General features: G+C 41.9%; 2 protein-coding genes across 2 annotated transcripts in view; both read right to left on the bottom strand.

Annotated features, from left to right (window-relative positions):
- Positions 1 to 3,970, bottom strand: part of LOC139416677 (prickle-like protein 2) — a 47,265-nt gene extending 43,295 nt beyond the window's left edge. The window contains exon 1 of the mRNA XM_071165631.1: positions 3,725 to 3,970. Coding sequence (XP_071021732.1) covers positions 3,725 to 3,766 — 42 coding nt within the window. The 5' untranslated portion in view covers positions 3,767 to 3,970. The remainder of the gene's footprint in view (positions 1 to 3,724) is intronic.
- Positions 3,971 to 12,009: 8,039 nt separating this feature from the next.
- On the bottom strand, positions 12,010 to 23,177 carry LOC139416676 (proteolipid protein 2-like). The gene is made up of 5 exons (XM_071165630.1): positions 22,887 to 23,177; positions 15,760 to 15,915; positions 15,361 to 15,459; positions 15,098 to 15,194; positions 12,010 to 13,982 (listed from the first exon to the last, which is right to left on the bottom strand). Exons 1-5 carry the CDS (start codon positions 22,980 to 22,982, stop codon positions 13,969 to 13,971), a joined length of 462 nt encoding a protein of 153 aa, XP_071021731.1. The 5' UTR covers positions 22,983 to 23,177; the 3' UTR covers positions 12,010 to 13,968.
- Between the last annotated feature and the right edge of the window lie 880 nt (positions 23,178 to 24,057).

Here is a 24,057-nt window from a genome sequence, read left to right as displayed (position 1 = left end):
ATTGTCAATAAAATCCTTTGACACTTTTGAAATGCTTGTAATTATACTTCAGTATTCTATAGTAACATCTGGCAAAAATATCTAAAGACACTGAAGCAGCAAACTTTGTGGAAATTAATATTTGTGTAATTCTCAAAACTTTTGGCCACGACTGTAATGGCAATTTTGGGTAACACTTTGGGGTACTGGCAAAATAAATATTGGGGGATGCCGTACCAGTAAAAACATGAGCCTATGACAATAATTAAAAATAAAATCAAGAAAGCCTACAGTTATTATACAACTATATATCATTACCTCATTACAATTTGCGAAAGGTCTTGAAAATGGGTGGTATAGCCTACACTCCATAATGAGATGTGGTTCAACGAGAACACTGACATTTTGACAAGGCAGAGATGAGTGGCTGAGACACGCGGACAGCAGTGGATGCATAGATTCTGGCCTACACTCTTAGAAAAAAGGGTTCTAAAATGGTTACCAAACGTTATTGGTTTCAGTTAGAACCCTTTTGGGTTCCATGTAGAACCCTCTGTGGAAAGGGTTCATCATGGAACCAAAAAAGGTTCTACCTGGATCAAAAAACGGTTCTTCAAAAGGGTTTTTCTATTTGGGAAAGCCGGAGAACCATTATAGGTTCTGGATAACACCTTTTCTTCTAAGAGCGTAATGACAATTGCCAAAATGTTGTGTAACAGACGTTTCTTTCCATTCACCACTGTTTGGAGGCTGAAAATACAATGAGTGTACAAAACATTAGAAACACCTTCGTAATATTGAGTTGCACCCCCCTTTTGCCCTCAGAACAGCCTCAATTCGTCAGGACATGGACTTTTCAAGGTATCGGAAGCGTTCCACAGGGATGCTGACAATTGTGTCTAGTTGGCTGGATTTCCTTTGGGTGGTGGACCATTCTTGATACACACGGGAAACTGTTGAGCATGAAAAACCCAGCAGTGTTACAGTTCTTGACACAAACCAGTGGGCCTGGCACCTACTACCATACTCTTTTCAAAGGCAGTTAAATCTTTTGTCTTGCCCATTCACCCTCTGAATGGCACACATACAGAAGCAATTGTCTCAAGGCTTAAAAATCCTTATTTAACCTGTCTCCTACCCTTCATCTTCACTGATGAAGTGGATTTAACAAGTGACATCAATAAGGGATCATAGCTTTCACCTGGTCAGTCTGTTATGGAAAGAGGTGTTCTTAATGTTTTGTACACTCAGTGGATGTACGTTAGTGATGTGCAGTTCGCAAAGGTTTTTATTTTTTTTAACAACTCTTTTTACTGACTCGAGAGTCATGAATCGTTTTTCTGAGTGACTTGTTCATTTTAGTTGTTCGTTAGACCTACTAGTGCTGGCCGCTATGAGCCCTACAGCAGGATTAATACACCCTCTTCTTTCTCAACGGCTCCGGACACGTGCTTCAACCACCAACTGTCTGTCATTGCGCACGCAGGGAATAAATAGATCATGAGTGTAGAGAAGAAAAATACATGTTTAGAACTCATAATTGATCGCATGCTGCAAGAATGAATGCAATGAATTGATTATTGAATGTTACGATGGATACAGCTTTGTAGAACCAAAACATACACAGCCTCTGCTCTACAAACTCAAGAGGATTCATTTGGGGGGGGGTTGCAGTTCACAAACAACATTGTGCTTATCACCCTCACGGCAGTCAAGCAATGCATTCCGCCAAGAGTCGTTCACAATCTAGTCCGGTTGCGGCCACTAATACGTGCTCTGGGCATTAGGCCTTACTGACTCAAATGAACTAAATGGGTTGAAAGGTAGCTTAGTAAAGGAGCCCTGAAGTGATTATTTGACAAGTGCGTGCACGCATAGGTGGACCCTTACCGGGAAGTAATGTATTCTACTTTCACCCCTCCTTATACTCATGTTATAACAATGTAACTATATAGTAACATTGTTACAATGCATATAAGAACAGATGCTGGAATGGAGCCAGCAGGGTGTTTAGCTTAGTCATAAAACAGAATGTTTTACATTTAGTTTTCCCTCTGTGTTTGAGGAGTTCAACGTGTTTGAGGAGTTCAACGTTAACAGTGGAGAAGTCATGGGTCACAGGCCTGTGCAGTCAAAATCACTAAAGGCATGTTGGGTTGAGTTGTTACACTCCTCACTGGGCTGGATACATCAAAAAAACAGCCTGCAGGAAACGCTTCACCTAACCATAAACACCACATCTTTCTCTTCTCTCGGGAATGGTCAGGAACATATCCCCATCCCTTTTGAGCGTTGACAATACCATACTGCATGTTAACATCATACAGCCTTTTGTTTATCTTTGCAATTCACAGGTTCTGTACCTTTGATGCACGTTGATGTGTTCAGGTTTTTACCTCAAATGCATCTACTGTACACCTGGGATAATATTTGTTGTCGTCAATAGGGATTTAATACAAGTACTTCAGTGTGGGATATATTTTTTTGCAAAGAATGCTTTTATTGCTTCCTGAAAATGTATCCTCTCTTTGACTAAGAGAGGCTGACACCAACTTAGCTCACCAGCTGGCTTACTGTGTTGTGTCTTGACCTCAAAACCACCCTTTCAAGTGATTCATAACAAAACTGAGTAGGCATAATTCTGCAGCTTTTGCATGTCTTAACTACCGGTGTTTTTAGCTTCCATTGGGAGGATTGCTTCAGGCTACTAAAATGACGCTGACTAAAAGCTTTATTCACATTTTGGAAGCTCCTGCAGAGGAAAGGAGACACGTACTCCCTGGATATGCCTTTTTATGTGCCTTCTTGAAATTGCAATAATAACTCTTTAAAATGTATATGTATGAATGTCTTATATAATGTCCACATACCATTTCACCTTCTACTGAAGTTCTTATAGAATCGATACTGTAGATACAGAGCAGTCATGAATACAGCAGACCCTAAATGGGACCATAGTGTGGATCTGTTGTGTGTGGCGAGTTCCACATGCCAACAGCCCAGTATAATTATAGTGGGATTCACTTTTAAGGGCATTGGAAATGCTCCAAGTATGCTAGAAGCCAGATGTTTAGTATAACAACAGCTATACTAGTCCATGACTGAATGGTTCAACTCCCTTACTGAAAAAAAAATGTCCTCCCTGGCACTAGTCATATGTGTAAACTCAAATGCATTGGTGAGAAAATGTTCTTAAATAAAAACATTTTTAAAGACTACCTTGCCTTTGAGCAACAAGTGTGTGTACATTTAGAAAATATGAGTGTGTGTCACACAGATCTCCCTAAGAGTGTGCTGGCTGGGGTCGGTGAGTAGAAGGCTATACTTTGGGCTATAAGTTGCCTGCCTAACCTGTGCAGGTAAATGCCAATGACGTAGGTGACCGTACGCCCCTCCCACGCAACCATGATTCATCTCAACTCAGAAAACAAAGAATGGAATTCTGTAAACTAAATCAAGAGAAGTAAAGCAACTTGTCCAATTATATCATAACGCATAGGCAGGTCTATAACCAATCCGAATAACACAACGTTAGCAAAAAAAAACAACCACATAGCCTATTTAGTTCTGCCAACTTTGATTATCTTTATTTGTAAGTAATTAACTAGATATAATAGCTTTTCGAAGAGTATGTCAATAATGTCTTAAGTACGTTCCAGAAAACAGTAGGCCTATACCACGGACTGAAAAACAAAAAAAAACTAAGTACAATGTTTTAACCTGTAGTTCTGGCCATTCTACTTACCGAGCGATTCGACCGTCGTTTTTTAGATCCGCGCTTGAACATGTCGATGGTTAAAGAACAAGCGGCTTCGTTGTTTCCAAATAGTCTGGGAGAGTATTTAAATAGGTAGATACATGAATCATCTAAATTCACATAACGTAAAATATGTTCCGATAATCTGTGTCCCAAATACAGTACCAAATTGTACAAACCCCCTCTTCTTGGAGTTTTACGCAGTCAATTTGCTGGAGTCGTCTGAAAATTACTGACGCATACGTAAGCACGCTACAACGACATGACTGCACTTATTGAGCACGGATGAACACTGTACTGGCGTTGAGGTTCTTAAATATTGCCCATCTGTTGCAATAATAAGAAAACACTCGGGCCATGAGGAGTCAACTTTTTAAAGGTAGAGTGCACCAGGGGCATCATGCACCCCAAAACATCTGAAGGGGAACAAAGTACATGAGGATGGCTGCAGGGTGGTCCTGAAGGGGGCTAGGCCCCCGCCCATAATTGAGAATTTCGCATTTTTTCAAATACCTATAATCATTATGCTTAAGTCTATGTAAAAAATGTATATTTTCCTGCATATCTAAGCATACCTCTTGAGCTGTCTGTAGCCTGGTGGCATTTTTTTTAAAGAAGGTAAATATGTGTTTTGGATACTCCATACGCTCCTCTTGCTGGGTTAGGCGCCACTGTAGCTCCGCTGAATCCATGGCGTTTTTAAATATTCTGTAATGAATTCTCAGCGAGAAAAAGGTGTAGATTCATGCGTAGAGCGCGGCAGATGTTTATTACGCCTTCGCAGAGGGCAGGAATCATGGTCGCAGGCAATGATCAAACACAGGTTGGTAGTCAAATACAATCAATACCGCACAACCATACAAACAGAAAGAACTAAACTAAACTAAATAGGAAGCTGATGAGACCAGGTGAGAAATGAACACAGGTGAAATCAATGAACAAAAATGAAAGACAGGGCTACGTTCCAGAACACAAAGAAACAGGGCTACGTTCAAGAACACAATGAAAAATAACACAAGGTTGACTAAGAAAAGAAAAGCAGAACCTTACAATATGCTTCTGCTAAAATCTGGGTAAAAGATTGAAATGCATGTGAGTCATATTCAGTACATTTAGTTATTGCTTGCTTTAGAAGGTCTTCAACCTTTTCTTGCCCAGGGAACCCTGCCCAGGGAAACCAGTGACCCCCATAATATGTTTGCAAAACATTTTTCTTTCCACATGTCTTGTCTTACCATCCGATGAAGGATAATGGCAAGGACAAGTAATCAACATTTGAAAATGAATAGATCTGGTAGGTAAACAGTTTTTTCATTATTAGTCAAACAATATCTCACAAGCATACAAACAGAAATAACTAAATAGGGAGACACAGGGAGAGTGTCTCAGGGAGAGCTGGATGAGACCAGGTGAGAAACAGACACAGTTGAAATCGATGAACAAAAATGAGAGACAGGGCTACGTTCAAGAACACAAAGAATAATAACACAAGGTTGACTAAGAAAAGAAAAGCAGAACCTTACAGTACCCCCCATCTCTGGGTCGAGGATGTCTTGATCGGGGAACGGGACCGGTCTTCAGGCCCATAACCTTCCCAGTCCACTATGTAGTGGATGCGACCTCTCAGGCGTTTGGAATCAAGGACGGCCTGAATGGCATAAGCAGGTTCCCCTCCAACGTCCAACGGTGGGGGCGCACTGCGGGTAGAGACTGGAGGGTGAAGAGGACTGGAGGTGACCGGTTTTAACAGAGACCCATGGAAGGACGAGTAGATTTTTATACTGATGGGGTAACTGGAGGCGGTACGTTACAGGGTTGATGCGATGTGTTATCTTGAAGGTACCAATGAAGCGAGGACAGAACTTTTTGCAGGGGAGGTGGATGTCTCTGGTAGAGAGCCACACATGCTGCCCGGGATGAAAGAGTGGCGTAGGTCGGTGGCATCTGTCGGCAAAGCGTTTCTGGGTATTAGAGGCTTCCTGCAGATGACTGTGAGCGGTCTCCCATTCCCGCTCACTACGCCAAGACCAGTCATCGACAGCTGGGACAGTACCAGGCTACACCTGGCACTGGGAAACATGGGGGGGTTGATAACCAAGGACACACTGAAATGGAGTAAGGAGGAGGGATGAGTGCATGAGTGAGTTCTGAGCGTATTCGGCCCAGGCCGTATACCGACTCCAGTCATGTGGAGAGGCAGAACATTGTTGCCGGAGATACTTCCCTATTTCTTGGTTCAGGTGTTCCGTCTGCCCGTTGGTCCGGGGGGGGGGCCCGGAGGAGAGGCTGAGGGCGACCCCCAGTCGGTCACAGAAAGCTCGCCACACCCGGGAGACAAACTGGGGCCCGCGGTCAGAGACAATGTCCTCCGGGAATCACGTACAGATGGAACACCTGCTGAAACATACACTCAGACAATTCCATGGTGTTAGGTAAATGAGGAAGGGGAACCAGATGACACATTTTTGAAAAACGGTCCATGACAAGGATGGTGGTGTTACTAGAGGATTCAGGAAGGCCTGTGATGAAGTCAACAGCTATGTGGGACCAGGGTCTGTGAGGGATTGGCAAAGGTTGAAGCTTCCCGGAAGGGAGATGAGGGATTCTTCTTCGAAGAAGAAGAAGGATGAATGAAACCGTTTGAGTGATTCATCAAATGTAGTTCTCCATTGCCTTATTTTCTGGGATAGATAGGGGGTAAACACAGTCCTTCAGTGGGGACACTCCAGGGAGTAAGTCAATAGCAGTCTCTTGGGCGATGTGGTGGCAGAGTGGAGGCCTTGACTTTGCTGAAGACATTTCTGTACTGGACGTATTCAGATGGTATGGTGGGTGGCACTGCTGAGGCAGAGTCCTCAATGGTGGGGGCTCTACAGGGTAGGCTGAGACAACTGGAGATCCAGGTAAAGAGCAGGACAGTAGTTCACCTTGTTGCCATGAAATGGCAGGTTCACGACGACAAAGCCAGAGGTGTCCAAGGATGAGTGGCTGTTTGGGGGATGAGAGTTCCATGAGTTGAATGGTTTCGGTGTGGAAGACGCCAATCTGGAGGGTGACGCTCTGTGTCAGGTGCGTGATGAAGCCCGTGCCCAATGGCTGCCCGTCCAGGGTGTTAATCCTTAAGGGAGGGGTGACAGGTGTTAGATCAATGTCAAGCTCTTGTACTAGCTGGTGATCAATAAAATTACCTGCTGCTCCCGAATCTATCAAGCCTTCTACGTACTTGGTAACCCCCTTCACGGTTATCAATACTGGGATGGAGAATTGCTTCTGGGAGATATTTAGAAATAAGGACACGGCTACCTGCATGGCAGCGGAGGGACCCTTTCTCATCCCTCCGTGGGGGGCGAACAGGGCAATGGCTGAGTAGATGATCTTTCCCTCCACAGTATAGGCAGAGCCCTTCTTGGATCCGCTTTTGACTTTGATACACAAGAGAGGAGCATGGCCCAACTGCAGACTCGGACGGGATGACGGAATCATGGAAAGAGAAGGTTTCGGATTCCTGGGTGGCAGAGTTCTTCGGCGGTCGGCGGACATACGAATGTATTGATTTAAATCCTGAAGGTCATCTCTACAGGCCAGCTCCGCCTGAAGTTCCCTTTGAGCCCTCTTCGGTAGCCGGTAAGTAAAGCAGCCTCATTCCATCCACTCCCTGCAGCCTTGGTGCGGAACTCGAGGGCATACTCTGCAGCTGAATTGCATCCTTGTTGAAGTTCTATGAGGAGGTCTTCTATAGGACGACCGGAGGGAGAATGATCAAATACCTTTTTTTTCACCTTTATTTAACCAGGTAGGCCAGTTGAGAACAAGTTCTCATTTACAACTGCCACCTAGCCAAGATAAAGCAAAGCAGTGCGACAAAAACAACACATGGGATAAACAAACGTAGAGTCAATAACACAATAGAAAATCTGTATACAGCAATAGTGGCAAAGTAATTAAATTTACACTGGAGTGATAGATGTGCAGATGAGGATGTGCAAGTAGAAATACAGGCGTGCAAAAGAGCAGAAAAACAAATATGTGGATGAGGTAAGTAGTTGGTTGGATGGGCTATTTACAGATGGGCTGTGTAGAGCTGCAGTGATCGGTAAGCTGCTCTGACAGCTGAGGTTTAACGTTTGTGAGGGAGATATAAGTCTCCCACTTCAGTGATTTTTGCAATTCGTTCCAGTCATTTCCAGCAGAGAACTGGAAGGAAAGGCGACCAAAGGGGGTGTTGGCTTTGGGGATGACCAGTGAAATATACCTGCTGGAGCGCGTGCTACGGTGACCAGTGAGCTGAGATAAGGCAGAGCTTTACTTAGCAAAGACTTATAGATTACCTGGAGCCAGTGGGTTTGGCGACGAATATGTAGTGAGGACCAGCCAACGAGAGCATACAAGTCGCAGTGGTGGGTAGTATATGGGGCTTTGGTGACAAAACAGATGGCACTGTGATAGACTGCATCCAATTTGCTGAGTAGAGTGTTGGAGGCTATTTTGTAAATGACATCTCCGAAGTCAAGGATCGGTAGGATAGTCAGTTTTACAAGGGTATGTTTGGCAGCATGACTGAAGGATGCTTTGTTGCGAAGTAGGAAGCCGATTCTAGATTTAACTTTGGATTGGAGATGCTTAATGTGAGTATGGAAGGAGAGTTTGCAGTCTAGCCAGACACCTAGGTATTTATAGTTGTCCACATATTCTAAGACAGAACCGTCCAGAGTAGTGATGCTAGTCGGGCGGGTGCGGGCAGCGATCGGTTGAAGAGCATGCATTTAGTTTTACTAGCATTTAAGAGCAGTTGAAGGCCACGGAAGGAGTGTTGTATGGCATTGAAGCACGTTTGGAGGTTTGTTAGCACAGTGTACCTCTTTGAAGAGGCGGTGTCCCAATCCAGTGCTTTGCCTGTGAGTAGAGACAACAAAATCCACCCTGCTCTTGTCGGTGAAGAAGTTAGTGGGGTTGTGCTCAATGTATTTGCTGCATTGTGTCAGAAATCCCTGACATTTCCCAGGTATACCGTCATATTTTACAGGCATGGGTATGAACGAAGGAAGGCTATGGGTTTTGATACCGGGCATCGGAGGAGTAGGGATAGGCTGGCGGAGAAGATGTACAATTTCCTCCATAAGCTCCACTTGCTGGGTTAGGCTCCGCTGTAGCTCCGCTGAATCTATTCCGTTTTTATGTGAGGTATTCTAATGAATACTCAGGGAGAAAAAGGTGTAGATTCACACGCAGAGCGTGGCAGATGTTTATTATGCCTTCGCAGAAGGCAGGAATTATGGTCGCAGGCAATGGTCAAACACAGGTAGGTAGTCAAAAACAAACAATACCTCACAACCATACCAACAGAAAGAACTGAACTATAGAGGAAGTCGGAGTTTACATACACTAAGGTTGGAGTCATTAAAACTCCCTTTTCAACCACTCCACAAATGTATTGTTAACAAACTATAGTTTGTGCCTCTTTGCTTAACATCATGGGAAAATCAAAAGAAATCAGCCAAGACCTCAGAAAAAAATTGTAGACCTCCACAAGTCTGGTTCATCCTTGGGAGCAATTTCCAAACACCTGAAGGTACCACATTTATCTGTACAAACAATAGTACGCAAATATAAACACCATGGGACCACGCAGCCATCATACCGCTCAGGAAGGAGAAGTGTTCTGTCTCGTAGATATGAACGTACTTTGGTGCAAAAAGTGCAAGGAAGAAGCCACTGCTCCAAAACTGCCATAAAAAAGCCAGACTACGGTTTGTAACTGCATATAGGGACAAAGATCATATTTTTTGATGAAATGTCCTCTGGTCTGATGAAACAAAAATAGAACTGTTTGGCCATAATGACCATCGTTATGTTTGGAGGTAAAGGGGAGGCTTGCAAGCCGAAAAACACAATCCCAACCGTGAAGCACAGGGGTGGCAGCATCATGTTGTGGCGGTGCTTTGCTGCAGGAGGGACTGGTGCACTTCACAAAATAAATGGCATCATGAGGATGGAAAATTCTGTGGCTATATTGAAGCAACATCTCAAGACATCAGTCAGGAAGTTCAAGCTTGGTCGCAAATGGGTCTTCTAAATGGACAATGACCTCAAGCATACTTCCAAAGTTGTGGCAAAATGGCTTAAGGACAACAAAGTCAAGGTATTGGAGTGGCCATCACAAAGCCGGGACCTCAATCCTATAGAAAGTGTGTGGGAAGAACTGAAAAAGTGTTTGCGAGCAAGGAGTCCTACAAACCTGACTCAATTACACCAGCTCTGTCAGGAGGAATGGGACAAAATTCACCCAACTTATTGTGGGAAGTTTATGGAAGGCTAACCGAAACATTTGACCCAAGTTAAACAATTTAAAGGCAATGCTACCAAATACTAATTGAGTGTATGTAAACTTGTGAACCGCTGGGAATGTGATGAAAGAAATCGAAGCTGAAATAAATCATTCTCGCTACTATTATTCTGACATTTCACATTCTTAAAATAAAGTGGAGATCCTTACTGACCTGAGACAGGGAATTTTAAAAGTTAATGTCCAAGTCAAGAAAGCTTACCAGCAGCCATCTTCACTTGCCGCGACTCTTAATGTTACTCGTTGGTACTATTTCAGAGCCTTGTCAGATATTAGGAGTTGAGAACTAAAGTTCACATCGTTAGAAAATCGATATTTCCCTCTTTATAATAAAACATTTGTTTAGCCTGTTGTTGCTAGAGATATTCATAAAAACATTCAAGTAAAACATTTATAGTACATTTTCGAAGGCTGGGTTCCCCGGTTGAATACCCATGTTCTAAAGGCAGACCAGCTAAGATAGCTGGTCTTATCTGGTCTGCCTTCTGGCAAGGTTGGAAGACTTTAGAACATGGGTATTCAACCGGGGAACCCAGCCTTCGAAAATATATATTATAAATGTTTGATTTGAATATTTTTATGAAGCTAGCTACTCTAACTTGATTGGTAGCCTGAAATGGCTTCTTGGTAGCTAGTTATGAGGTTGGGAGATAGGTTCCCAATCTGGGCTAGCTATAGCCATCTTCATAAAACTGCTGAGGGGCTAGTAAAAAAAGAAAAGAAGTGTCCCCAAAGGGGGATGATGCCTCTTGAGTGAACCACAGAGGAAGGTAACCTGAGTGAAATGAATGAATCTTCAAAAAAATATGGGTTTTCTTCTAGCTGGGTACTCATACTAGGCCCTAGACATACCATACGCATCCCCTGACCAATCCAATCTCTGTTCCAACTTAGACCTAGTGTACAGCATCTTTACATGGAAAAGTGACTATTCACAGGAGTTCATGTTAGGCCTATATACAGTATATTTTTACTTGAGCCAACTATGCACATATGGAGTTCCTGTAGGGGCCCCATTCCAACATGAATTTTCCCAGATTAAGACTTTGCCAGTTTGTGACATATTTCTAGCATATTTTCTCACTATGATGAGACTAGGTATTAATGGTGGGCTTTATTCTAATGTAATTTAAAATCTCTGTTGAAGTGTTTTTTCCAAATAGTGGTCCAACATGAATGAAATTGTTTGACGCCAATGAGCAAACATTTTTGTATTAAGGAAGGAATAACTGATAAGTTGCACAAAAAAAATATATATTATATTGGCCAGCATGCAAATGGTCAAAGAGGTTTAAGCCAGTATAACTCCCAGCACGGTGTGGGCACTTGTTGGATCAGCTGAAGGGTTGTTGGAGAATTTGGGAAAAGTAAAAGGAGAACCATATATATATTTGTTTATGGTCTAACAAAAGGCCTACAAAGGCTCATGGGGTTTACTGAGGAGGATCAACCAAAGACAGTGAAAAAGGGCATGTGTTTATCTAGTTTCCTGAAAATCATACTAAATATGTTATTTAGGTCAAGTCAAAATCTAAATGATTAGTAATTTTTGATAGTATTTTGCAGCATTCCATTTTATTGCGATTATTGGGCCCATTTGTGAAGAAAATAAAGTACAGAATGAACCCTGGTCATGTTGAAAGGGAAGCTGCTTCCATCTTGTGGTAGCTTTAAGAGACAGCCCTCAGGTCCTTGTACTTGTGCATGCCACAAACCAATGTACACAGTTGTTAGCCTGGCTAACCAGAATCATTGCTCTGGCCAAACGCTACTCCAAGCCAAACGCTACTCCACGCCAACGGAGGTATGTAGCAAACGACAGAGAAGCAGAATAATTTAGTGGGAGTCATCAGGCTAGTAAGTACTATGTATATAACAACAATGTGATTATATAATTTGTAATAGCAGTTATTAGAGAGGTTCATAATTATTTAGAGAAACAAATGGCTTTTATTGTGCAAAGCATTGTGAATGCAAAATTGATGAAACAAGAAATAAAAAATCCTGTTAGAAATAAAACATTGAGGCCAAATTATACCTTGAAACATTAATTTTATATTTCGGAGGCAAGGTAGCATTTACTAAAGCATATTAAAATAACATATGGATCCTGAAATGTCAACCACACAATTGATAAAATAATATTCTCTGCTAATTAATTTAACTGCTAATTCTAAATATGCAATTTTCTAAGAGTTTACTATAACCGCATACAGACTGTCTATATCCCTTAACAACGGTGCACTTACTGAGGTAACATTTCTCTTGTACAACACAAAATGGCATTAAAATATATTTTTTACCATTGGTTAAAAAAACACACAAATACAGGCAAGAAACACACAACCTGAGTTAGATTTGTGAAAACCAGGATGATGAAAACATGTGTGTTTCCTATGGCAAGAGTAGCCTACTAACGACAAGTTCTTTGGTGGCAAAGGAACATCTAACCTTACTATGGGGGCAGAATGAATGGTGGTCAGTAACAGTGCTAGTTGAGAAGAGAGGTAAAATAACAACCCATAAAATGAAGGCACTACAAATGTTTCCAGGTAGGTTACAACAAATGGCGTATTAAAGGCACTGTGAGAGAGATGTAGAGCTCTGTTGATAGTATGCATTACTGTACAAATAGCACTATGCACTGAGTGTACAAAACATTACGAACTCCTCCTCTTTCCATGACAGACTGACCAGGTGAATCCAGGTGAAAGCTATGATCCCTTATTGATGTCACTTGTTAAATCCACTTCAATCAGTGTAGATGAAGGGGAGGAGACAGTTTAAATAAGGATTTTTAAGCCTCGAGACAATTGAGACATGGATTGTGTGTGAGCCATTCAGAGGGTGAATGGGCAAGACAGTATATTTAAGTGCCTTTGAACAGAGTATGGTAGTAGATGCCAGGCCCACCGGTTTGAGTGTGTCATGAACTGCAACGCTGCTGGGTTTTTCATGTTCAACAGTTTCCCGTGTGTATCAAGAACGGTCCACCACCCAAGGACATCCAGCCAACTTGACACAACTGTGGGAAGCATTGGAGTCAACATGGAGCCAGCATCCCTGTGGAATGCTTTTGACATCTTGTAGAGTCCATGCTCCGAAAAATTGAGACTGTTCTGAGGGCAAATGGGGGTGCAACTCAATAGTATGAAGGTGTTGCTAATGTTTTGTACACTCAGTGTAGGTAGCGATATCACTGGTCACAAGGAGAACATTGACTAAGTGGCGGCTAAATTTGACCAGCACAATTATAATATATTACAGCGCGAATATTGAGAGGGCTTTGCCGCTGAGGTGAAATGTTGATGAAGCAGAAAGATAGAATGCTGTTTGAAGTAATTTGTACTAAAACTGCAAAGGTAAACAGCTGATGTTACATTTTAATGTTTTATTAATCTGAGCACCTCTATGGATGTAATGCTACAATTTCATTACTAATAAACCAAACCTTTAGTAGTGGATGTAATACAAACAGACATCTTTTGACACATTAATTAATTAATTAGATCAGAAAACAAATGTATGAAAACTGACCAAAGCTTTTCACCTCCTTATGCTGCATAATATTTACATCTTTCCCTTTTCGGTAGATGGTAGAATTGTACACAGAGACTGGAATAACCCTTTGTCAAGGGAATCCCTCCTGGAATTGACATAATTATTTTGAACACGCAGATCTCAATGCAGTAACATTCTCCTCTGGGTCAGCTATAGATGTACTGCAGATGTTTCTCTCTTCTGACCCTAACATTGGTTAATTGCTGCTATTAATCTCTTCATTTGAGCATCAAATTCCTTCCAATCTGCTGCACTTCTTTCTCTCTTCATTTTCGACTCCTCCTGCACAAACTTCCTTTTTCTTTTTTGGGGGGGTATAGCTGAGTGCTTAAACTCTGTCGTCTGTAAACAAAGCAGAGAATAGAACAAATCAAATTAGGTGAGAAAATGTCTGTCAAAACTGTAGTTGGGTCGTTCCACGAAATGAGTGACTTGAGTCCCTTTGATATTTTAAGTAAAAATTGTGCACCAATATTGCATTTTAAATGCCCATTAGATTCAATTAATTAAGTGCCCTTTAATATAGACCACATGGAGAATTCAATAAATCAGATTTTCGATATGAATAAAGACGTGCTAAAGTGCCAAAATTCAGCAATGTGGTTCAGATTGGCGCCCTCTGTGCACCCTCTGTGCACCCTCTGTGCACCCTCTGTGCACCCTCTGTGCACCCTCTGTGACTTCTAGGAAGATTTTAATCCACTTAACCCCAACATTTCTCCAAGTTTCCAGCATCATTGTAAAGCCCTAGTTATTTTGTTGCTTTGACAAAGTCATTTCTGAAGATGATTATGTATTTATTTAATGTGATTAGTGATTCACTTACATCTGTCCCTCATATTAAGGTCAACCCTGTTACGTGAACTTAACTTAATATTTTTGTCCATTTTCTGGTGTTTTGTGGTGGGAAACCGAGCAGGTCAAGCACAAAACAGGGTGGCCTAGTGGTTAGAGCGTTGGGCTAGTAACCGAAAGGTTGCAAGTTCAAATCCCCGAGCTGACAAGGTACAAATCTGTCGTTCTGCCCCTGAACAAGGCAGTTAACCCACTGCAGTCATTGAAAATAAGAATTTGTTCATAACGGACTTGCCTTATTAAATAAAAGGTAAAATAAATAAAAACACTTCCACCCTGTTACCCATATAGACAGGACAAATTGTTTTTGTGAAGCTTGCATTGCTCATCTCTGTTTCACACAAGCTTCCATTTCCCCTGTCAAAAGGGGATTTATGGCTGATTTAAGATGAAATCGTGAACCTTGTTACTATCTCCCCTGTTACTTTATTTGGCACTTACTATAGTCATTTTTATTTATTTAACCTTTTGCGATGAGAAAATTTGTTTTTTATGAAGTTGAACATGTGCTCTTTATGACAGAATGTTAAAATTACCAAGGCACCGAATTGGTGGAACGACCCAGTTCATAGCAAAGCTGCAACCTTATCTAAATCACCCACCAGTGGGCGCTGCTGTGTGCTGCCTAGTGCTCTTGATGACCAGAAAGATGGTGTAGGCATCATAGGCAAACAGGATCCCAGCCAGCAGGCCAAACACCTAAGGGAATGGAAAAACTGTTAATATAAACATATTCTAAGCACCAAGTTTTACTTTTCAGTGATTAATTGGTGTGAAGTATTGGAGAGCTGAAGAAGTAGGCAATTTGAGATGCTCTAGTTTGTTTCTATTAAAATATCTCAGGGTGGTTAGACATTTGACTCACTCCTCCTGCAATACGGGCGCCGTCCCCGGCTCCACCAATCACACAGATCAGAGAGGTGATAAGGTACAGGGCTGCACCAATAGCAGCACGGATAAGATCCTGAGAGGAAGAGACCAACATTAGTGAATGACTGTACTTCTAATGGCACTTGGAAAGTCCTTGTGTTACTGTCTGTTTTTATGAATGTATCTATAATTTGTGCATGTGCTTCTGTGTGCTTCTCTTTCTCTGTGTGTGTGTCTCTCTAGGTATGTGTGTCTAGGTGTGTGTGTGTGCGCGCGCGCGCGTGTGTGTGTGTGTGTGTCTCTAGGTATGCGTGTCTAGGTGTGTGTGTGTGTGTGCGTGCGTGTGTGTTTGTTTGTGTGTGTGTGTCTGTGTAAACATATATACTGTACTCACACTCCAGACCCAGTTGACCACCTGGATGGACTTGTCCATTTCCATCATGAAGACGACAAAGAAGATGATGGCGAACACCATCTCACAGATGGCCACTGCAGAATAACCTCCATACAATGATGCAGCATAGCAGATTAGGATAATAAAACTGATGAGCTGAAAGAAAATGACAGACAATTCATTTGGGGGAAAGGTAGAGTGAGAGAAAGAGGAGAGAGAGAAAAAACCTGCATGAAAATATTCAGTGTAATATGTTTATAAAGGTACTTAGAAAATGCCAAATCTGTAGGGCAAAAATTGTTTTTATGCTCAATTAATCTGTAGCCGAATTGCTTGAATTTGGGATGTTATTCATAACATTTCCTTTTTAGGAAATTACTGCTACGTATCCCAGAATCCTTGGGGAACGTCTCGCTGTAGTTTACAACAAACTAACAATTTGGCTCCAGATTCCTCTCTTTCCTTTGAATTAGCAGTTCAGGTTGAATGATGTGATTAAAACTCATCCCAGACAGCAGATCAGAAGTGATAGGAACAGTCATCTCAGAGTCATTTCCACCACATGAAGATGGTATGACAGTTGACTTAAGACCATATTTTATCCACGATAGTCTTCTACTCCAAGACCCAGGCTGAGTGAGACCAGGGGGCAGCAATGTCAAATGGACAGACACCATCACTGCCACGTCACACACAAACACTAGCATCTCCCACATCAAACAGGACACAATAAACACAGTCTATACAGGGTTAAAGACCCTGTGGTGATGCAACGAAGTACACAAACAACCGAGGCTGTCACAAAACGCATGCAACAAAAAACATAGTAGCTAACATAGCCAATCAGTTTAGAAGCCGATATCACACTGAGTAAGTTTCCCAGTGCTGGGATTGATCTTTTTTATCCTAAACATTTACATGTCTTTCTTTAACATGTTGCTTTAATTGTATTTACAGAGGGGTCTGTACCAAGTCAAGAATGCATTTTTCCATCAGAAAAAAAAATCAGCTGGCATTCCCTTCAGTCCATTCCAGTGAAATAGGGTCAGTGTGGAGAGTACATAAACTTGGACAGCCCACAGTGTAGCAGCAACACCAGCCCTTACTGAATCTCTCTATTGTTGCTGCTGTTGAGCTATGATTCTGGGTGGGTAGATATATTTAAATACAACCACAGGCAGGTTTTGAAAGAATGGTCACATTTCATGGTGCAACTTGACATCACAAAGCCTTTGTGAGGATGACAAAGATGTTACTGACTTAGATGTTCAGGGAAGATATTGGAGATTGTCAACTTTGCTTGCAGTTGCAAAGCTACCCTTTTTTCATTGATTTGAGGGATAAAATAATTGTATTGGCTATATATGAACTGGCTTACTGCCACTGAGCAGTAAGCTAAGTTAGGGCAAACCCAGTCAAAAGTGTGGTAGTAGCCTACAGATGATGCAATAAGCTGCCCCCCCCCCCCCCCCCCCCCGGCACACATCAGTGCTTCGTGTGTTCCAGAGACTGGCACGAGCTGCCTCTGTGCACTTGTGGGGTGGCCGGGGCGAGGGGCCTACACAATGAGGCTCTATTCTATTCTGGCCTCAGCCAGCTGCTCTAAGGGTAACCGGCTAATGAAGAGGCCGTCACATGGAGAAACACCCACTATCCAAAAGCCCTTCACAACAAAAAAAGGGCCTGCGATGTTGACATCTCACTGTTACACCACAGGAAAAACTGCTCCATTTCTGACCAGACTGAAGACCCAGATGGAATCTGTTCAGTCCTCCATACGCTGACTATGGAAAATGACCAATATTTTGTCAATGATTACAGTCAATATATTAACAATCTAAAAACAGGAGCAGAGTGGCAACCAAAAACACAGAGAGATGTAACTATACACACAATCTCACACACAAAGAAATGCCAGGAAAAGCTCAACTGATGTTTCAATGGAACTAGCTTCTCTGAATAGTATCGGGATGAGAGGCAAAATACAATTTCTAAGCACAGTAATAGGAACAGAACAAGCTACTGCAATGCCTACATTACTCAGCTTACATGAAACGATTGCTCATCATCCAGGGAGAGTCACACTGACTATGTTTCACTTTGACATTAGCTAGCTTTCACAGAAGCATGTTCAAACCCAATAAACCAATTAATTGTTTGCGCTACAAAAGGTAAAAAGCATATCAAACATTCTTCGTCCCAATTAAGTTTCTATGTGATAAATGGCAGAACAATCTGAGATACCAAAAATATTTGTGGGGGCTATGCTGGCATGGAATCACCCTTTTGGAATATGGCTTCCATAGGCCCATTTAAGTTCAGAAGCCATGTACCATACTGTCAGTGTCAATCCTTTACAGTACATGGGGTTACTATGAAACAGTGGGTGAGGAAATGAGTATTTCCCGACTGATTAATGATGGTACGAGTTGTCTTCCTGTGTATCTCACATCACATGATCCTCCTCTTCCTGCTGGAGTATTCTTTGCTCTGTATGAACTACAGTATGTAAACTGTCTGAGACATCTACCATCTCTCGTCCTGTGACTTTCATACTTTCTCCCGGGCTGTTGTGATGCTCCACAAGGGGGGTCATCCACCTGACCTGTCTCCAGCAAGGTGTGAAACTGTCCTTGAATGCCAAGCCAGGTCATATAGAGTTGCAATATAAGCGATTCCTGCATTCTTTATCCCAGGCTGCAGCAACCTCACACATCTCTGGAATTTCCATTACCTCTGCAAAGCACTGAAACACTGAGCTCTGGGATCTGAGTCTAGGAACCCCCTTGCTAAAATAAACTCTACACATACACTACATGACCAAATGTATCTGGACACCTGCTCGTCTAATATCTCATACCCAAATCATGGGCATTAATATGGAGTTGGTCCCCCTTTGCTGCTATTACAGCCTCCACTCTTCTGGGAAGGCTTTCTACTAGATGTTGGAACATTGCTGCGGGGACTTATTCAGCCACAAGAGCAGTAGTGAGGTCGGTTACTGATGTTGGGCGATTAGGCCTGGCTCGCAGTCGGTATTCCAATTCATCCCAAAAGTGTTGATCTGTCAAACCCAGAATCGTCCGTCTGACTACCAGATTGTGAAGCGTGATTCATCACTCCAGACAACGCGTTTCTACTATTCTAGAGTCCAATGGCATTGAGCTTTACACCACTCCAGCCGACGCTTGGCATTGAGCATGGTGATCTTAGGCTTGTGTGCGGCTGCTCGGCCATGGAAACACATTTCATGAAGCTCCCAATGAACACTTCTTAACAGTTCTTGTGCTGACGTTGCTTCCAGAGGCAGTTTGGAACTCGGTAGTGAGTGTTGCAAATGAGGACAGAAGATTTGCAGTAATATTTTACACACACATGAATGCACCCATAAGCAATAATTTCTGATGAAAATGTGAAAAATTGGTGGATATAGGGTTTTGGAAAGAAACTCTTAACATTCTAGAACTCGCTAGAATTATATTCTGTTCCATTTTATGGGAAAGCTCAGTCTGTGAGTTACCACCCCCTTTAGAACAGAACACCTATCATACCCAATAGTGCTTATCTTTACAAAAGGAGAGATTCACCAGTGCTGACTTCTTAGGGCAATGACAACACTGAGCAACAAGATAGACAATCAGTATGCATGCAACAACTCCACCAGAGTAGTGGGATGGTCCTCTTCAATGCACTTAGGCATGGGTAACAAAGCCCCCAAAGGACACTTACTACCCTACAATACATCTCATGGATGTAGAGCACATTAAAGAGCACATTAAAAGGGGTGTGTACAAAGACACTTGGCCTGCTTGAAGTTATTCATGTCTATTCCTGGAGTGTCTTTACATACATCCTGGTTAACTCAATCCAGATGGGTTTAGCATAATGTTGAAGAAAAAAAAAACGTAGTTTGATTGGCCTGTGCATAATTTTGGATGTCATCTGCAGTGCATTCCCCTTTCCATCAAACCATGTACCCACTTTGTCTCTCTCTGGTTGTGCTCAACAGTTGTGTTTGTTCTACATTGTGTGGGCTGGATTTTAAATGTCCATATATGACTGGACATAGGCTACAGTTTGCTGAAAGATGATTAAATAAACCTTTACTTGGGCCTCCCGGGTGGCGCAGTGGTTAAGGGCGCTGTACTGCAGCGCCAGCTGTGCCATCAGAGTCCTGGGTTCGCGCCCAGGCTCTGTCGTAACCGGCCGCGACCGGGAGGTCCGTGGGGCGACACACAATTGGCCTAGCGTCGCCCGGGTTAGGGAGGGCTTGGTCGGTAGGGGTGTCCTTGTCTCATCGCGCACCAGCGACTCCTGTGGCGGGCTGGGCGCAGTGTACGCTAGCCAAGGTGGCCAGGTGCACGGTGTTTCCTCCGGCGCATTGGTGCGGCTGGCTTCCGGGTTGGATGTGCGCTGTGTTAAATGTGTTGTGTATCGGAGGACGCATGACTTTCAACCTTCGTCTCTCCCGAGCCCGTACGGGAGTTGTAGCGATGAGACAAGATAGTAGCTACTACAACAATTGGATACTACGAAATTGGGGAAAAAAAGGGGTAAAATTTAAAAAATAAAAAATTTAAAAAATAAAAAATAATAAACCTTTACTTGAATTTGGCCACAGTTACATGCTAAAACAGACCGGACAAGTCGTGTGCGTGAGCACTGCAAAATAAATGTACACATACATGTTATTCAATTATTGCACCCGCACTGCTCGCGCGTGTCAGCGAGCTCATGCATGGCCAGGTCGCTAAAATAGAAATTGGTTCTATTTGTGACGCTCAACGTGCTTCCATCGGGTTTTCAGAAGCATATACCCACGTGGGGGATTGAAAGATGAACTTAGGTCCATTCCGGTCAGTTGTAGTAATGCTGTAAAGTTGGTTGCCAACTGCCATTAAAGTACAAAGAAGAAAAGCTATATAAAAGTCCAAAGAAGAAAAAGAAACGTGAAGGAAGGAGGAAAGATGACGAGAAACAAATTCGGTTTACAGTTTTATCTGTGGATTAATTGTCAAAGTAGAGGACCTTGTGCATTTCAGGTAAAATAACAACCCAATGTTTATATACCAGGGCAAATAAACAAGCAACAGCAAGCTAACTAGCTAAATTGGCATAAATGTTTAATGCTTTTTGACCTGTCCCCAAATTAATATAATTGGTTCAGTGTTTGTTTTGATATTTCAACCTGTGTGTCCTGATCGCTTCTGGTGTGGGTGAACAAAATCAATGTGCGCGCAATGGTGCACGTGCGTGTCCAGTTTGGTCAGCATGTTAGTCTACATAACAAGGTTTTCATATTTTTTAAATTCTTATTCATTTTTCTATTTTTATTTGAAATTCAGTTTAAGTGCTTTTTAGACCGGATTTGCTAGTTTAAAAAAATAAAAAATCAGTGTTAGGGACAGAAAGCATGCGTGGGTAACAGGATCACAATTTTACTTAAGATTCTGATGATTATCCACATTTATTCAAAGTCAAATTTTAAAAGTTGGTCCAAAAGTCAAATTTCATAGGCGTTTTCAAAAGCCTGGTTTGCTGCTGCAGCTGCCACTCCTTTATTTGGCTCCTCCTACATTAATTCCGAATAGTTAAATTAAGGATTCAGGTCTGGAATATCCCCATGAAATTGATTGAAATTAAATGGTTGGTATGCAGATGCTGCATGGACATTTCACCATTAAAATTATAATTATTATTTGTATTAATTGACAGTGAGAAATGTGAAGGGAGGGTGACCACAAAAAATGTATTGGTAAAGTAGAGGTAAAGAAAAACATCTGCAGAATGTGATTCGGATCTCCAACTCCGGATAAAATTGATCCAAGGGGGCGGGGCAGTTACCTAGGAGCCGCAGCCTCAGCCTTAATTTATAAAGTCAACCTCAATGTGACTTGGATTTAAAATTAATATTGTTGAGACCGGTACAAAAAAATATGGTGGAAGGAAAAGCACTCTAGCCCATATACTAATCCAATGCTTTTTACATTTAGTAGTACATGTAAGAATCAAGTTAGCTACATTTTTTCCCCTGTTAGCTTGTGATAGTGATGCATAAATTAGGCCTATTTGAAACAATCATCTCCTGACCACATTTTTAACAGCCACATTCAGTAGCATGAAACCCCCCCTAAAGCTTGAAACTCCCATTGAAAATCCCATTACAGTTTAGATCTTTTATCTGAACATAATTTATGATGGTTATTTTATTTTTGTTTGTTTTGGGGTCAAAGATAATAATTTCAGTATGGTTTTAGTTTTTTAGATGGGTTTGTTAATTCTTTTATTTCAGTTTAAAAAAAAAGAAGATTAGTTTGCATTTTAATTTCAGTTACTATAATAACCTTGCTACATAACGGAACATTAATGAGCACAACATCAAAGAGAAGGCGCTTTACACATTTACAAGCTAGGTAGTAAATGTGTAAAATTTATTCGGCACACCTTATCAATCTTAGGGAGAGGTCTGTCATCCTTCCATGACTAATTGTCACACATAATCATAACTCTCATGGATATCCTGTAGTATGTGACCCTATGTACACTGATTTTCAATCTAAACTGTCAGCATTTGAATGTTGCGTGCCAAATGAGGGGAGATTCAGCACAACACCACAGAAGTGACAGGTGGAAGCTCTTAACCCTTGGCCTACAAACCCAGCCCTTGGCCTGGCCCCTACCTCCAAGAGCACATGGTTCTCATTCTAGGTCCAGTTCCTTTAAGTCCAGATAACTGTGTCAACGATTTTAAAATGGCCCCATTCATTATCATGCCATGATCAAATCATTGGAATACCATCATGGAAATACTCACAGATCTGTATTGCAAAAACAGCTGTAGGTAAATGAACTACACCCACATAGCCTATTCAGTTATGATCTAAGATACATTTTTGTAAAGTAGTAGGTTTACTTATTGCTTAATAGAGGCCTATGCTAAGGTTATGAATGCAAACCTAAAGTAGTATGTCATCATAACAAGGATATATTCTAGGGAATTATATAATATTTCTACAACAGAGCTTTCATTCATAGTTTGGAAACTCCTAAATAGCAGTACGTTTAGGTTGCAGCAGTAGTCTACTCCTTGTGTATAAGGCTTTAAGAGTAAATCGAAACAAACGTACTATTTCTGCAGCAAGAATAGTTCCTTTTCGGGTCTTCACGTAGCCCTTCAGTTTCTCCAGGCAGCCCGCAGCGACACTGGCCTCTGTATCAGCCATAACGAAATTAAATGTAGAATTTACCAGTTAAGTATAACGGCTGAATATTGCAATGTTGCACAACTCAACGAAGACACAAGTTACATTCAGTAAGGAAAAAGCGGACTGCTGTTGCCTCCTAACTTCGTTTTTTTTTCCTTCTCTCCAACTTGCGACTCCTTCGAATGGGTGAGTAATGGCAACTTCCTGGACTAGAGAACAAAATTGGAAGGAGGGAGTAAAGACGGGCAAACGGGGCGTTGGCAACTTTTCTCTAGAGATTTAGGTGGTGGTGGTGGAAGACAGTTTGCTCCAACTGTTGCTGTGATTATAACTTTTGCTGTGATTAATTTATGGAAGTTATTTATCGTTCATTAACATTATAGCCATCAGCAATATGTTTTCTCAAGTTCAGTGGGCAGAAACTAATGGAAAGCATTAGACATGTCCTATGCAGTTGCTGTGTGACAAGCCTATCTTTGCTTTGGCAACACCGTCGACTATGTTCTTGACAACGTAACTAGAACTGCGTACTGGTAGGCTGGTGCACATACGGGAACCACTTCGTAGTGCGCAGCTTTCTCACCCAGGGGTTGTGAACAGTTGTTTTTAGAGCAAACAGATTCGGAACAGTTGCCCACGGCTAAGCATGACACGTTACCTTTTTGTAAAATGTGTTGTTTCATTTACTTTGCTCTATGCAGAATATAATTGTATTGTTCATTAGAGGGGCAATCTCAGTGGTGTAGTGGAGGGTATACCCACTTATTTTTCAATAGGCATTGCCCATACTCACTTAATCCATACTGATACTGATCAAAGTAGTGTCGTGCAGGTAGGTAGGTATACGCCCTATCAATTAAGTGCTGATGGAACAGAATGTTTTTCTTAAAATGTTGATAAACTATTTCTTCACGTTTTAGGCACAGCAATGTGCACACGGGCAGTAGGCGAATTAATCCACAGAGATGGAAATATCCGTGAAAAATAGGGGGGGGATTTAAAGATGCAACAACTATCTTGGGTTGCTAATATGATTACGATAATGCTTTTGGCTGCTAGCCAAGTAAAGAACATTTTAAAGAAAATCTAGTTA

Source organism: Oncorhynchus clarkii, chromosome 9 (assembly GCF_045791955.1).
Source record: "Oncorhynchus clarkii lewisi isolate Uvic-CL-2024 chromosome 9, UVic_Ocla_1.0, whole genome shotgun sequence".
In the NCBI taxonomy this organism is placed as follows: Eukaryota; Metazoa; Chordata; class Actinopteri; order Salmoniformes; family Salmonidae; genus Oncorhynchus; species Oncorhynchus clarkii.
The sequence above is the reverse complement of the archived record's forward strand: the minus strand, read 5'-3'. Positions and strand labels throughout refer to the sequence as shown.